Here is a 16,939-nt window from a genome sequence, read left to right on the forward strand (position 1 = left end):
GGGACATTTAGTGATGTCGGAAGACATTTTTGGTTGTCACAATAGGATGAGGAAGGTGTTGCTACTGGCAACTGGTGGACAGAGGCCAGGAATGCTGCTAAACATTCTATGAGGGAAGCGGACTTGGCCCATTGGTTAGGGCATCCCCCTACCACATGGGAGGTCTGCAGTTCAAACCCTGGGCCTCCTTGACTCCGTGTGTAGCTGCCCATGTGTAGTGCTGATGCGTGCAAGGAGTGCCATGCCATGCAAGGGGTGTCCCCCGCGGAGGGGAGCCCCATGTGCAAGGAGTGCGCCCTGTAAGGAGAGCCGCCCAGCACCAAAGAAAGTGCAGCCTGCCCAGGAATGGTGCCGCCCACAAGGAGAGCTTACACAACAAGACGACGCAACAAAAAGAAAAACAGATTCCCATGCAGCTGATAAGGATAGAAGCAGTCACAGAAGAACACACAGTGAATGGACACAGAGAGCAGACAACAGGGAGGGGGGCAAGGGGAGAGAATTAAATAAAAAATAAATCTTTAAACAAAACAAAACATTCTATGACACATAGGACAGTCCCCCACAACAAAGAATTATACAGCCCAAATGTCAATAGTACTGATGGTAAGAAATTTTCCTTACAGAAATAGTCTGTTCTAATAAGCAAAGCATTTTTTTATTGCAATGAAATAATTATTTCAGTACTTAACGCATTTTTTAATGTATTCTGGTTGCTGCTCACCATCTAGGTTAATACACATACATTTTTTACTCTTCAAAATCATAAATTACATAGAACTCAAGCTCATGTTTCAGAAAATGTGACTATATTCTTTTTTAATATTATTAGAGTCAATTAAAGTAACCACCTATTTTTTAAGGGTAAAACACAATTATAGTAAAAATGTCAATAACAGCAAACATTTATTGACTTCTTTCTTTGGGGCAGGAAACTGGCCGGTCACTTTAGATGTATCATCTTGTTTTAACTTTATAAACTTTTATTTATAAAATACCACTATTATCCCACTCACTGATCAGGAAATTGAGGCTTAGAAATGTTAAGTAACTTGCCCAAGGTCATGGATATAACAAACAGTACAGCTGGGATTTGAGCTGTTGTAGTCTGATTCCAAATGCACAGATTTTACTACCATGTAATGCTGTACCCAAGGAATACTTGCCTCTGCTAAAACCATCTAAGTTTTGGGCTGGGGACAGTTCTGCTTTCATTTATATAAAATAAGGCAAGCACTTAAGGTATGTGCAAAGAGGAGAAGATTTAGAAAACATGGGTCCTTGTCTCCACTTACTACCCAGGTGTGCAGTCTTAAAGTCACTTAACATCTCAGAGTCTCAAGTTCTTCACCAGCAGAGTAAGGATAGTAAGTAAGAATTCACATTGACCACTTTCTTGTTGTAAGGATTAAATTAAATAAATGCTGGGGTGATGCTCTGAAAATGGTCACATACCTACCCAAATGCGAGCTGGCTGCTGCACATGGGCATGGACTATGAATAGGAAGGTGACAGTTTCTCAGCTGCCCTTGAAGAGATTTTCCTGATAGAGCCCTGAGAATTCAGGTCAGGTAGTTTCTTTTAATACTGGCCTCCCTTGCTCTCTCTAGCTTTTATATCTATAGCGCTTCTTTCCAAACGAATTTTCAATTTCATCAGACAGCGAGGGGGCTCCTCCTAGCACCCAAACACCTTCATTTTAAATTTTACAGACTACACTTACTAGGGCCATTGTACACTCCCTTTCAGTATTTTCTTTTGGTTCAATACTTTTAAACTATCTGAGTGGAGGTAAAGTAATTTTTCTCTGATAGGATAGTACTATTCAAAAATCGAGGATCCAGCCTCCTGTTTTGTATCATCAAGTTGTTTCATAAACTAAGAATGTGCTTTATATGCAGATATTGGTATATAAGAACAGAACTAGCCTAATTGGTTCCACATGGTGTAATTATTTCTCCTCACCTTAAAATGTTTCATAAATAAGGACATAATTTGGATATTCCACCCTTTTTTTATTCAGAGATGTTGGTATTTTTAGCAATCCAGTCTTTTATCAACAGTGGCTACCTCTCCTATTACTTCATTTACACATGAAAAGGAACCCCAGGCTTAAGAAAAAATGGGTCTATGCTTCACACTTGTCAGCATCTCAAAGCTATCACATGCTTTGGCAGTATTTGTGGTCTTTGATCTGAGAAGACATTTGAATGGAACACTGGGAGAAAGCGAATAGAATTTAGGAAGGATGGTTAAAAATGCATTAGACAAATTTCCATAGCACACATGACTTCTTTGGATAGCCAGATCTTTTATTTTTATACTCTTATGCAATGCTATCCAAAATCTCTTGACCTTGAAAAGGCTATTTTCTTCAATATTGAATTGGTTCTTAACGGTCCATGGTTATATTATAAGTAAGATTTAAGTAGTCTTGGTTATGTTCGCATGTGCAAAGTCAAAATTATGAAAATTGATCTTGGGAATCTCTCAAGCCCCAAACTATCATTTGATTTTTGCTGCACACCCTTAGTGGGACCCTCCTGTGACACTGATGCTTCCAAGATGTCAGTGGTCTATGACTGGCCTGTGGTTCCTATTCCTTCAAAAACAGTTTTGAAGACTGGTTTGAGTCTATGATGTAAAAGAGTTAAGTGATCCTTGGTGGTCTCTTTTAGTCTCCTTGGAACTGCTTCATGTAAAATATAATGCATGATCTCTATGAAAATCAATGTTTGATGAATAGATGAAAAGGTCTCCCCTTTAGTGTCTTTCGAAAATGAAATTTTATAAATAAGGAGAAAAAACATTGCATGTTCCTAACCATGCAATGAATAGTTATTTGTGAAGGGGTCATGGCAAATATCCACTTGACAATCATTTATTCAACAAATGGGTAGTAAGAAGATTAATGTAAGGAACTACGTGCTCTAGGTTGCCTGGCCCTAGAGACCAACATATTCTCCATTCTGTGGATTATTTGCTGCTCTTCAGCCCCTCTTCTGCTGTGCACATGGAGGGCATTTCACTTTTGAGTCTTCCCTGATTATCTGGTCAGATGGGCCTGTCCTTCCTTTCTAACTCCTGATCACGTTGCCATATTCTAGTATTTATTACACTCTTTCTGTATCAAATGTAATTACCAGCATGTGAGTCTCTTCTAACCTTTCTTTAATTATTCAAACACAGATAATATTTGCAGTTATTACCAAGTACTTAAGGTATACTCATTTAATCAACTAAACAAAGTATTTTACTTGTATGGAACATTAAGCACAGAGAGTTGATAGGTGGTTTGCCCAAGGCCAAAGTCCATGCCATGTTTACCTGCCATTATATCCAGTGCTGATTTGTTTTGTTGTAGAGACCACCTAGTTTCTTACACTTCTCTCATAATGGCCTTGCCACCCACAAGTGGCATGAACTCAGGTAAAAGTTGACTTTCCTGGCCTGTTTCTTCTTCTGTGAAATGGAAGAATAAGGTTCCTACCTCTGAAGATGATTGGGAGGAAAAAACAACACATGTAAAGCACTTAAATAGGGCCTCTCCAGTTGATAAATTATTTGATGTTGAATAAGGGGTCAATTGCCCTTGATTATTATCATAACTGAAAAACAGGGACCTAAAGTCTATCTCAAATCTTGGAATGGAAGGCATATGGGAAAAGACATAAAAGGTAGAAGAGTAGAAAAAGGAACTCAGGAACTAGGTATAAGTAAGAGAAAGGCAGTTTAAAATAATTAAAGGCTCATGAAAAATATAAAGAGATAAAAGCATAGTTTCTCATAGTTACAAAAAAGAAACAAAAACAGTCCAGCCTTGAAATTATCTTAGCATTTCTGTACAAGTTTCTAAAATGCCTTATGGGATCCACCTAATATTGATCAACTACAGTATAGGAACTGGAAGACAAATGTGCATAAGCCACAGCCATGCCCTCTAAGACCTCAATACATATATGATTGGTTCACACATAACAAAACAGTGTGAACCTGTTTTATAAGAACTCAGAGAAGAGAGTGTTTAATTCCTCCATGGGAAGAGGAATGGGAGTGAACTTTTAAAAAGGCTTACAATTTAAATGTCTATAGGATGAAGCAAGTCACGTAATTGGATGAGTTGAGATGTGTGTAAAAATAATAGGACGTGGGAGGTGGAAACTGGTCCACACATTTCCTACTTAAAAATATTCAAGTTCAAATAAAATAATATCACTATATATGTTTAAAAAATAAGAAAAGAACATCAACAAAAACACTTGCAGCCATTTTGCCATCTTTGTAATACACAAAGAATGTGCTATTTGAGCTGGATTTTGAAGCAAGGTTGAGCATCATCAGGTAGAGAAGAGGAATAGATGAAATTCTAGACAGAATAAATATCAAATGCTGAGAACCACAGATGATAGTACTTGGTAAGAGCAGGTGGCCTGAAAAAGTGAACAATGGGGTGGGAAAGGGGAGATCAGCCCAGATTGTACAGGGCCATGAACACAAGGCTAAGAAGTTGGGACTTTTATCTGGAAGGCATCAAAAACCACAGTATTACTTTCTGTGTCCTTAACAGCACCCTTTTAAGAGCTCAATAGTTTCTCAGACCTTTAAGAAAATAGTTTCTCAGATTTATTGTCATAAGTAAGTCTGAGAGCATTAAAATGTTCTCTGCCACTAAGAATAAATTCGATGGAATTACCACTATGGAATATACCTAAATTTTAAAAATCCATCCAATTAAATATTTGTAAATTTATAAATTTTTGGTTATTTAACCATTTGGTTATTTAACCAAATGATGGATAGCTTAGGCCATACAGATATCAAAAATCATATTGAAATTTTCTCTCTAAAGTTTTAAAAATACACACAGCTCTTAAACTCACACAATAATTAAGACACTGAGAATTGAACAATATTAAATACTTCTTTATATATTACACACTGTACTAAGCTCTATTACTTCATCCAATCCTTATAACATTTCTCCAGTCATGAATAAATAGAATTACCTCCATTTTACAGAGGAAGAAACAGAGATTATAAGAAATTAGGAAACACGCAAAGGAACATAGCCAGTAAGTGAGAGAGGCAGTCCGTTACCCAGTCTGTCTCTCGAGTGTGTCTCTTAACACTGATCGAAGCTAGGGTTGGTCTTTCCTACTGTGCCGAACCAGACATTCTCTTTTTCAGGAATGTTGCATCCCTAGCTTTCTCCTTGACCTTCCAGGCTCTTGTTTGTGTTTATGGCACTAGGCTATCTCCATCATTCTTTATTTTTATTTGTTGAAAGTACTCCTTTATTTATAACGGCCCCTTTTAGTCCTGGAACATTTATTACTAGATAGACCTGTAAGAGGAAGGTGTACTTTTCCTGCCCTTCACTATTTTTTTTCTACCAGCCTTCTCTTAAAACTTCCTCCAGTCTCGCAGGATCAGCTTGGCAAAAGGCTTGGGTTTACCTTGTGTTTGTCACTACTTCTTCATTATAAAGGGAAAAAACACCAAAACACACAAAATCTCCTAGTACATGCTAAGAGAAACCAGAGCCTGAAATAATGTTATTGACATTCCAGAGTATTTCGTGTGATTGGTTGAAACATGGCCATGGTAAGTGTGATCAGTACCCCTTTGTGAGTGGGCTATTGTGGCTTTTTGCATAGTTCGTTCCTTCTTAGAGATGATTTTTAAACTAGCATTTCTGGGATACTCCATGAATAATCATTATCCGGAATGACTTTGATCCATCACTCCCTCAGAAAGCCTGGAAACGTACTTAAGATTCAGGACGGGTTGGAATATGGCAATGGTGACACGGCCTCTCCGCAATGAAAAGGCAAAGATTTCTTACCAAATATATGAAATTGCTTATGGGTGAACACAGGTTATTTCACAGAGCTTGGTTTGTGCTGCATCTTTCCCTCTCTGTTTCAAAGCTGCTAACAAATTTTTTCCACCAATTTACCTACTCTTCTGTTGTTTGTTTCAATAAACAATCTTCTTACAGCTTCTGGAGACCCTCCAGCACAGCCCTTCTAAACGTCAGCAGCCATTAGCTCTGCACATTCATCTTTGTTTCCTATTTCTCCTGAGTAGTCTGTAGCTCTTAGAGGCGAGCCCAGGTGGCTTAATATAGGTTCCTGCATGCCTGTGCTCCTGTCTTTGTGTGTGTGTATGCTCACAAAATAAGGTTTTATAGCTCTCTTATCTTTCCTCCTTGCTTGCAAATCTCTGGATCCCTCAAAGTGCCTGGTGTAAAGCCTCCCATCTTGCTTATCAATATAGGGAATTTGCATTTTTGCCATTAGGCATATGACAGCAACATTTTTTTTTTTCAGTGAGCCCAAACTGCCAGCTTCTCTATCTTGTTCCCTTTGGAAAACATTTCGAATGTGATCGTTATAATCAAATTCAGTTCACGCCAAGCAGGGGCTTTCTGTAACCAGTCACACTGCTTCTTTGAGGCCTGACAAGAAATGTGTACAACAGAATCCAGACACTGTTCAAACTAGTGTCTGATCAGAAACCATCAGGCAGGAGCACCAGGAATCTGCTTTCTTGATGCAAAAACATTTGCTCAAATTAATAAAAATAAAGTCTAGAGATTTAGAATCATGCAGAAAACTGCAACCCAGTGACCAGTCCTCCAAGGCTCTGTCCTGGTGACAGGGGAGCAAGACCTTCTTTAGCCGACAAGAGGGCCATGTGCTCTGCCAACTTTTTAGCCATCAGGCCTTGAACCAAGCCCCACAGCCTCTCATTCCCTCTCCTATTGGTCCTCCATACTATTGTTAGGAACATCAAACAAAATAAAGCCTGGAGAGTGCTTTGTAATTTCTGAAATATTATATAAATACAAGGTAACGTGATTATTAGATTTCATTGGGAAAAAATGCTGGAAAAGAGAAATAAAACATCTTGTTTGGAATATGTGAGACCATTGTTTAAGAAATTTTATTGTTTTTATTCCAATTCACCCATTATACCTCTCTTCTTGCAAAAATAAAGAGGGTTCGTTCTTTCTTATCCTTTGCCCCATTCTTAGGACCTCCAGTATTATTCTGTAGTATAAATGGGGTGTGAAAGACTGCTCTGCTATGGAGTCATGTAGTTGTTTATGACTGATATTTTCTTACCTTTATCATATTTCTACACTCCAATTTTACTTTTTGTACAAGAAGTCGTATTCTGTTATATTTGAATTACTTGGGTTACAAGGCACCATTGTGAATTTACACAAACTAGATACTTACTTCACAGTAATAGAACCTGAATATCTTGAGTAGCCCTTTAGTAACGATATTTGAGAATAACTCTGACAGATGGAAGAAATCAGTTTAATATTAAAAAGGTATGAGCACTTACACATAGTAGAATCTGATGGGGATGGTAGAGAATGTTAGAATTAAACAAAAAATAAAAATTATATAACATTTTAGTAGAAGTATAGGCTCACTATCTCCAAGTACATAAAACACTTTTTAAAAAATTATGTCTTTGCCTAGACTTTATTAAAAAATTTTAGTGGAATATATTAGCTATATGTGACTGGATAGAGGTAATGTGCAGAAGGCATCTTTAAGAACTAAGCCATTCTTCCTGAAGGCCTATATCCTTACAATATTATTTTTATTAACACAATTTTTCCCCCAATAAATAGTAAAAAGGTTGTTTTATCCTTTTCAGCCAAAGGGCTTGTCAAACAATTCACATATTTTTAAAGAATACTCCTTCCCTTTTGGAGATGAAACTTGATCCTAATTACAAGGTTAATTCTCGGTTCTTTTTTGTTTTATATATTTGCTGGGGATGGACTCATGTCCCCCTCAAAGGTTTATTCATGTCCTAGACTCTGACCCTGTGGGTGTGAACCACTTATAAAGAGGACCTGTGAAGATGTTATTAGTTAGGGTGCACCCAAATTGGATGATGGGGGGCCTTCATCCAACGTGGATAATGTCCTTTTATGCAAAGCAAATTAGACACAGAAGTCACTGGAAGCCGGAAGAGTAAGGAGAAAGCGCCACGATGTGCATTGCCATGTGAACAGAAAAGTCAAGGACCAAGGATTGTCAGCCAGCCAGAACATATGTTATCTTGAGAGGAAGCGAGCCTTCTAGCCTCTGAAACTGCAAACCAATAAATTTGTGTTGTTAAGCCAATCCATTGTAGGGTATTTGTTTTAGCAGCCGGGAAATGAAAACAATATTTATGGCCATAAACACAATTAATTATGTGTTTACCTATTAGCTTATTTTCATCCCAAACTGAGAATAGCAATGGATCATAGGTGTGTATTGTCTCCCGGGGACCCTGATTATTCATCTACATAAAATCCTTCCTACTGAAAAAGATCATCCATATCATTTAGGAGGGTATTTACTGTCCCAGAGCATCAAGAAGTTACAAAGAGAACATCCAGTTAGGAACAATTTAGCTTTCTCTTTCCCCACAAATTCCCCGACAAGCAAACCAAAAGCTCTCCACGGTCCTTACCTGCAGTGCACAACCATTGGCCCTGCATCCGGGGGGTTACAGGTTTTGACTCTCCTTAAGAAAGCTAGGAAAGGTGTAGGATGTTCTGGAACACCATGATCAGGCCAGGCCGTGAACTGGAATTGTCTCACTTCTCTCTTCTCACTTGAACCATTCTGTAGAGTAGGAACATTGGCTGAAAGTCTGCTTTCCTAGCCTCAGTTTCAAATGATGAATAAAGAAGAAGGGGTAACACTGAAATGTGCTATCTTAATTCCTTCCCTACACTATATCCTCTGGGAAGGTACATTCTTTGGAGATATAAACCAAAGTTATTTGTAAATGACAACTATTTGCTTCGGAAGAGAAAATTCTTAGAGGAGAAGGATTGCATTTTTAGGTTTAACTATCAGGAGGGTTCCTATTCCATGGAACTAGTTCTTCTTCATCTATTCCTCATTTGCTAAAACGTTCATTCAGAGCAAGAGTTCCCTATTTACTTGTAAATTGTCAGGTGGAGAAAAATGGTTGAGCCATAATGGAAGAATTATTTCATTCTTCGCTGTTGCCAGTGGGATCAAGATTTAATTGCAACCTTAAGAGACTTGATTCCTCAAAAGCAACTTTCTTAAGTAATGGAGAGAGAAGAAGGAAGGGGGATAAAAGAGAAAAGCCAACCTTGTAAAGTGCAAATGTTCGGACACAATACGTGGCCAGCTCCACAGTGTCAAGCAGTGTCACTTGGACCAGGCCGTGGGTTTCTGTGCCTCTGCTAGGCCAATACTGGTCACACTTCACCTAGAAGAAACAAGTGACACATTCAAGGCAGATGCTCATCAATTTCTCTGTTAGCTTTACTTTCAGTTGCTGTTGAAGGAAAACAGCTTTTCTGCATTTCATTTTATGTTGATCTTTTTCTGGCATGCATTCTTGTTATCCCAATATATGTAAATTATTGTTCTGATGCCAATATAAACCACATTTTTCAAACTGGTAGGAATACTAAGCAGTAACAGATTCAATTTTCCTGGATAAAAATAAGTTGCAGACTGTTGCTAAGTAAAATAAGGAGAGAGGTATTTGAAACTTCAGAGTACTTGAAAAGAAAACACAAATTTGTTCCGGGATAGACCTTATGAATCGCATCAGGAAAGATTATGCTTAAGCATTTAAACAATACGGTGAGAGAGAGTTAGTGCTCATCCATCAAGATCTAAAAGGCACAAGTGATTCCATCCTGAGCTATCAGAGTTTCCAAATATACATGCTTAAAGTAGAAATAATTTGTAGATCTGTCAAAGCATAATGAACAACATAAGCATGCATTTTAAAAAATGCAAGATAAATGGTAATTGTATCCAAAACAAATTAAGGTTGTAAAGTGGGGGGGGGGGGGAAGGGTTGTCTATTCTATAAAAACTGCTCAGAGGGCCATTAAACTAGCAGTGCCAAGTTTAAATAATTTAAAATTGAATCCTTTAAGATGAATAATCGACCCATTTATATGTAGTGTTGAGGAAAAGCACATAAAAGGTACTCAACCCAATTAGTCTAATATGCAACAAAGAACAGTTCCAAGACTACAGTAAACCTCAAACTTACTGAATTGTGTGCATTGGACATTAAAGAGCAAAGTGAAAAATGACAAACAGCACAGTAATTTCTAGTAAGGCCATATCTCAGATTAAAAGAAAAATGGGAGTAATTCTTAACTGAGACCAACTGAAAAACATTTCTTTAGGCAAAGAAAAGAAATCTAGTGTGATTTTATATTAGGAAGCATATCTTCTACGTGAAACAGAAGGTATTGAAGGTCACAAGTTCTGGATTAAAAAAGGCAATAAGGCATTGTTATCACAGACACTAGAAATTTTTAGTCCAGCAAAGAGAATTACTAGATAATTATTTGCTTACATGCTAAATATAAATATTAGTAGAATTGTATGAAGAATGTAATTTTATGTTTCATAGCTATAGGATCAGGTTTTTCCTAATCAGATACTAGGCCTGCTAAAAAGGAAGAGGTTTTATCCTCTACACAATTTCCTAGACTAGAAAAAGGAGAAAAACACTTTAATGTACTGTTGTATATAACAGGCCATAAATTGAACTCATAAGGTTTGACTTTGTGCCTTTATTTAAATTGAGACCACACAAATCTTATTTTATGAAAAATAAAGTGGTTCATAGTAAAATGGAAATAGGATGAATACTTTGCATGTTTCCTAAGAGCATAAAATATTCCTGTTTTATATTGCTATCATATGCTGTAATTTAAAAAAAAAAACACAACAACACAAAGGAAAAACAATACTTTAAGGAGAATATTGGTATAGCATCAACAGGGTTGAGTACCTCTGTAAGTTCTTCGGGCAGCCATTAAAACCCAGGTTATTCATATCTTAAACACTTAGTGAAGGCTCCTACCTAGACAGAGCCAACACTACTTAAGTAGCCACAATTCAGAGGGAAGAGAATCACTAAAATCAGGCCCAAAGGCTTCATAATAAACCATGAAATAGACACTGCAGAAATAGCTGCAAAGGACAAAAGTAACTTTGGAGGCCTCATATTGCAACATTCGACAGCTTGTTGAGTTAAAGAATCAGGAGGAAGACAAACTCACTGTTTAACAATTTCAGACAGATTGTAACCCTTTCCAATCAAAACCAACTGATGGAATCCCACCAAGACAAATATCAGGCAGAAGGGCACAAAAACAGCAAGTTATTACAAAACAATGATCTAATATATAAGGTCTGAAGCATGTGCTGAACCTAATTCAATGCAATTAGATTTCAAAGTTGAGAATTAGTTACCCTCTGACCTTTTGGTGAGGTAAAGACAAAGGAAATGAAGTAAAGAACGGGAATGACTTCTCCCCAAATCACTCCATTAGTGATTTACATCTAAAAAATCCATTCCATTCCTAAGTGTAGTAAAAACTGAAAGTATGTTAATTTCTCTCATACTTCTATTAATAACTTTGGAAACTGCAATAATTGGTTTGGTTAGAGTCTGAACCCTCTAGAAAAAAATACCACAAAGAGTTACAATGAGAAGTAAAATGTGAACATTTCTAGCTATAGGAAGAAAAAGAACCGTTTTTGTACTCAAAAAAATTTATGCAATTTAATTTTATTCTTTTTTAAAAAGTGCTTTAAAATGTTTCAAACAACTGCAAAAATTGGAAGCAATTTTTAAAAGCAAATAAATTTAAACTTTGCTGTTTTCTCTCAGGAAATATTTCTCAAAGGGAGCTTACAAAAAATAATATCCTAATTATGTAATTTATGAGACCATGTATGCACATGGTCTCAGAGGAGGGATCAGCAGGTTTCCCTGAGTTTAACTGAACACACTCTTCTTTCCAGTACCTCAAAATGTCCTCATTCTCTGAGGAGTCTTTACAGCATTCATTTGATGTCTGGGAGCTAAATTTAAGGGCTTAGATCTACAGACAAGTTTTGCTTTTAAGTCTTTCAATTTCAGCCATACGCGAAACAATTTCTGATTTCAACAGTGGAGAGCAAATCTGAAGTATAGTGAGGGGAAAAAAAGATGAGGGAAAACAATTGAAATGATACTTTTTTCCTAATTAGTCAATGCAAATGAACAAGCTCCATTTTCCTCCCTTTCCTTCTTTCCCTGCCCCTACTTTTTTTCCTGGGAGAAAATCTCATAAGGAATTTCTAGATAGAATTACTGTTTATTAGGTTTCCTACATAAAAGGTAAGTGTGAGTTGAGCTTAGGCAGCTGCCCTTTGAGTATGTAAGTACTAGAAGGCAGGAACTACTGAATACAACACTGAGTTTTGCTTTTCCTGTTTGATGTTGAAGAGAATACAAATGGCCTTCAGGATTGAGTGGCGGTCAGATAGAGTATGACTGAACCATCAGCAAGCTGCTGCTTTATTTCCATGACCTAAGCCTAGCTACCTCATCAATAAATTGGGAAGATTATCTCTGGCATTACAGGGCTATTGTACGGATAAAAAAAATTATGTATCTGAAACAATTAACTCAATATCAGGCATTCAACAAGTATTAGCTATTAATAATTATCAGTTAGATTGTATTTTGAGTTTTTGTTGTTATAAACTATGTAAATCATTTCATTTGTGAAAAAACACAACATGCTACTTATTTTAACACATGTATTTAGACCTTCCTATGTACCAGGCCAGGTGTTAGCAGCTGCAGGATAGTGCAGTGAAATGCCCTACTCACAACCCATCAGCCTTAGCCAACAAATTTGGAGATGTGTTTCGAAATCCTGGTTCTTCAAATAGGTAGTTGTGAGATTCCAAACAATTTAATCTACCTGGACCACAGTCTGTTATGAGAAAGAAAGGCGTCAGATGCTGAGGATACAAAAGGAGAGCAGTGCAGCCTGCTATCCAGGATATGGTTTAGAAACATCGCCCAGTAACTTTACTTAAGCCCAAATTGAATGACAGTTCATTTTGGCTGAATTTTGAAGAGGTATTTCTTTTAATTATCCCAAAGCGATTACCCTCATGTGGTAAGGTTTCATTTCTCCATAGTTATGGAAAGGACAGGTTGAGCAAGGCTTAATTTCTGCTACGGATTTTAATTTATTTTAGCTCTTTCATGGCAAACAATCAAAAGCAACTCCTTGAATAATAAAACATGTTTGATATATTTAAAAGAAAAACTTGTCATTGGAAATCTCTCATAGAAGTTGATCCAGTAGGTCTGCTAAATGCTTTGGGGAAATGCTTTTGTTCTAGTTCCATTTTTACTATTACACAGCTCATGTTGGAAGTGCCTGGCATATAATAGGCACTTAACAAGAGGCAGCCAAATTTCATGATCAATTGTACTGTGGCCTAGGTTGTCTTATTTTCAGATTGCTTAAAACTTTCTGAAGACAAAACCTTAGTTCCATTAAAGAAAGAATATTTGTGGAGCATGGCAGCATGACAAGCATCGAAATTCCTATCATAAGAAACCAATACCTCTAACGGTTTCCACCATCACTGAAATAAAAAGCATTTGCCAATGGTACCTTGAAAAGGTTGTGTAGAGCCACATTACAATGCCAAAGAAGGACTTAGAATAGGGCAATAAATGATACATGGTAAACTGGGGCATAAATTCACAGCATTTGCTAAAAGGGACTGGAAATAAATATCTAGAAAGTTTGGGTAGAGTGGTTGCTCAAAGAGTCAGCATAATTCTGTAAAGAATGGACAATAAGTATGCTAAACATTAGATAACTGAAAGCAAAGTTACTAACTAAAGTTGGTAAGAGCTAAATGCTAATACTCAATTATTAATACCCAATAGTTATTGATAAGGGAGACTGCAACAAAAAAAAGTTTTAGATAAAGGCTAGGATATATTTTCCTGGAAAATTATCTACGTTTCCTGGAAAAGCATCTACCACTTTTCAAAAAAATTTTCCAGAAAAATTATATGTTGAACTATTTATTTATACAGGTTATAATATCTCTTCTGGCAGTTTTTAAGACCAGATTTAATATTTGATTATCCACAACAAGGACAAAAATCGCCTCAATGATTCTATTCTCTTTCAGCAACAGTTTCATTCTCTGCACTCAACTAATATTTGGCCACATCTATTCCCAAAATGGTAAAACAGTCTGGTTGGCATATTTCCCCTTTTCATTTTACCTTTGCTGAGCTCCATTTGGTAGAGGAATCAAGAGGCAATGGAATACCTGAATGATAGTGACAGGAAAGCATTGCCCTCTAGTCAGCAATAGCTTTTCTTTATATAAACCACCACCCTCCAAAAAGAGAGAAAATATTATTCTCTAAATAAGCTGACTGATAACTCATAAAACTGTTCACCAACTCATCGAACCATTCTACGTATTCTAAATCATTTATTAATTAACAAATTGTTGAAATACCTTTTTGTTTGATGTGTCTGCCAGAAGTTGACATAGGGAGCCACATCAAACATTTATAAAAACGTCCATGAAATCGATGGTCATTGTATCTCAGGTTTCTGGCACTTTGCTATAAGCAGAAGATAACTGAGTGCGCTGCCACTTTGTCATGGCCAGGAAGCACTGGCACAGCAGCTCTCCCCACATGGTCTGGACCTTTAGAGATGGCATATCGGCCTCCATCGCACCTGAGTAGCACTGGACACCTGAGCTGGCCCCGTTTCTGTCATGGACTATCCAGGTGCCGCCTATGGCCAGCAACATGGCCAGCGTCACTGCCTCTGAGCAATATCATTAGTTGACTTACAGTTTCAACAGGAAGAAAATTTCTGTGTACCAACCGGTATTGATGCATTTCAGTATTTCAACAACCTGCACTACTTATCGGTGAACGTCAGTCTTGCCTGACAATCTGCTGGTAGGGGACAGAGAAAAAAACATAATGCTGGACCCTAAACACCTGAGAGAGTATGGATTTATTCACAGTTCTTAGAACCTCAGAAGTCACCTACCTCAGATGGAGTGCAATAGACAAGAGTGTGGAGAATGGGGGTGGGGGGGCTGCAAAACATCACCTGAAGCAAGGATGCCTCTCCTACTCCCGGTCCAGTTCTTCCCTTAGACCACAAGGCCTCTAATTAGGTTTAACAGGAACGCTCTGAGCCAGAATCTGTAGGCTGCCATTCTAAATAGAGGAGGTGAGGTGAAGAATTAAGGTAGAAAATCTGGGCAGGAAAGAAGCTAACAAGAAATCGGTGGGATTCTTTCTGTTTTATCTGACTCTGTGCCTGCTGACAAGAGAAAACCAAGAGCGTGGAACTTGCTAGATAAGGACCCAAACATCCTTTAGGCTGCCAACATGTGCATCATTCTTTTTGTTGCCAGTGTCCTATTTACATTAAGTATCTACCACTTCTCAAAAACAATCCCATACATCATGCAGCCTCCAAAGGCAATGTTTTGTGCTGCCATTCCTAAAGTTGCTTAAGGAAAAAGCAGTTTCTGTTGCCCTACATAGGCAGTGCTTTAGGCTGCAGTTTGAGAAATGGAATGTCCAAGGCCGCTGGTGCTTCCAGTTCTATTCGGTGAAGGACATGGACCTGGCATTTGGAAAGCATTTGCTCTCCCATTAAACTTACTGAACCTTGACAAACCAGAGGGACCAAGAATTAGTCTGCCACTGGCCAAGGGTGGGCCTTCCAAAACCGATAACAACAATGAAAACAATATCAATGCCATTAATGATCTTAAATGGGATTCTGCCAACTTTTAACATAAATAGACCTTGCAACCTGAAAAAAAAACTTCACCCTTTGTTTTACAAGAAAACAAGAATACTTTTGGCCAGAATCTCCTTTGTTGCTGCTTCTTGCCAAGAATTGCCCTCTTAGTCACACAAACAATAGTGAACACACCAGCTCGCCTTCCCATGCTATTGGGGGAAGTTAACCAAGCTGACGTTGTGGGACTAGGGAGAAATAGAAGGAGGGGGCGGTCATTAGGTCAGAAATGCTCTGCAGACCAAATGGTGAGTCTCTGTGCTCTAATCACCAAAACGGCCAACGCAGTATAGTTAACATCAGCCCTGGGCCCTTTGGCCTCAGCAGCATCTAACTTCCATTCATATAGCACAAATAGTGAATGACAGGGAATAGGAATTTTCCCATTCTCTCTCACCTAAGATACAACTAAAGTTATGATGCGCTAAACATTTGATCGACTGTAGGTACAGGTTGACATAATTCTATATTTGGGGACAGAATGTAGGACTCAGATAGTCTGGAAACCAAGTACAGAATTCCTTACTTCTAGCACTATACTTTCTCTGTTAATGTGGCCCACACTGGGTGATATTTCAAATCACCCATTTGTGGGTGTCAAAATTTCACTCCCCATGCCCAACATTTACAATAGTAAGTTCAGCCATGATAATAGCTTTTTAAATGACTCAACCCCCAATATAAAGCTTGCAAGACAACATAAGCAACAATATGTCTCAACCTTCCGCAGTGATTGAAGGCAGGCTGGTGAGGACAAGCGAAAGTCAGATACCTGCTAAGCCTGTTTAAGCCATTTCAGTCTAACACTAACCAGAGCTGCATACACTTTAAAAAGCGTGAGGTTGACACATTCCCTCTGTAGAAGAGAAATAGCCAGAAGCAGATAGATGGAGGGAAAAAATAAAGTAGACAATCACCCTCTAAATAATAGTGCTTACTGAGCCAGGAATCACCTTGGCAAACACTGCCTTGGAAACAGATTCAAGTGGAGCTCCTATTCTTCAAGTGAGGATGCCAGCCATGTGCCCCAGGTCACCACAAATAACACCCTTGGAGTCAAAATCCCAGCTGTATACATTTTACTCTTCTACTAGTGCATCATTTTTTCCAAACTTTTTCCTCCTTCCATGTGGTTGCCCAGACCAATTCATGTGCTTATTGGCATGTTATGAAACATGGAAACAATTAGAGACCACATTCTAGGGCCCAGGAATGACTTGCTACAGAATCAATGAACTACGCAGAACT

At 37.9% G+C, this 16,939-nt stretch overlaps 1 protein-coding gene across 16 annotated transcripts in view; it reads right to left on the minus strand.

Moving 5' to 3' along the window:
• Nucleotides 1–16,939, minus strand: part of PTPRD (protein tyrosine phosphatase receptor type D) — a 537,728-nt gene that overhangs the window by 36,171 nt on the left and 484,618 nt on the right. For all 16 annotated transcript variants that reach the window (XM_058301839.2, XM_058301846.2, XM_012519131.4 and 13 more), the window contains 2 exons: nt 9,148–9,267; nt 8,491–8,645 (listed from right to left, as the gene is read on the minus strand). In XM_058301839.2, the coding sequence (XP_058157822.1) occupies nt 8,491–8,645; nt 9,148–9,267 (275 nt within the window). The remainder of the gene's footprint in view (nt 1–8,490; nt 8,646–9,147; nt 9,268–16,939) is intronic.

This window comes from Dasypus novemcinctus, chromosome 8 (genome assembly GCF_030445035.2).
Source record: "Dasypus novemcinctus isolate mDasNov1 chromosome 8, mDasNov1.1.hap2, whole genome shotgun sequence".
In the NCBI taxonomy this organism is placed as follows: Eukaryota; Metazoa; Chordata; class Mammalia; order Cingulata; family Dasypodidae; genus Dasypus; species Dasypus novemcinctus.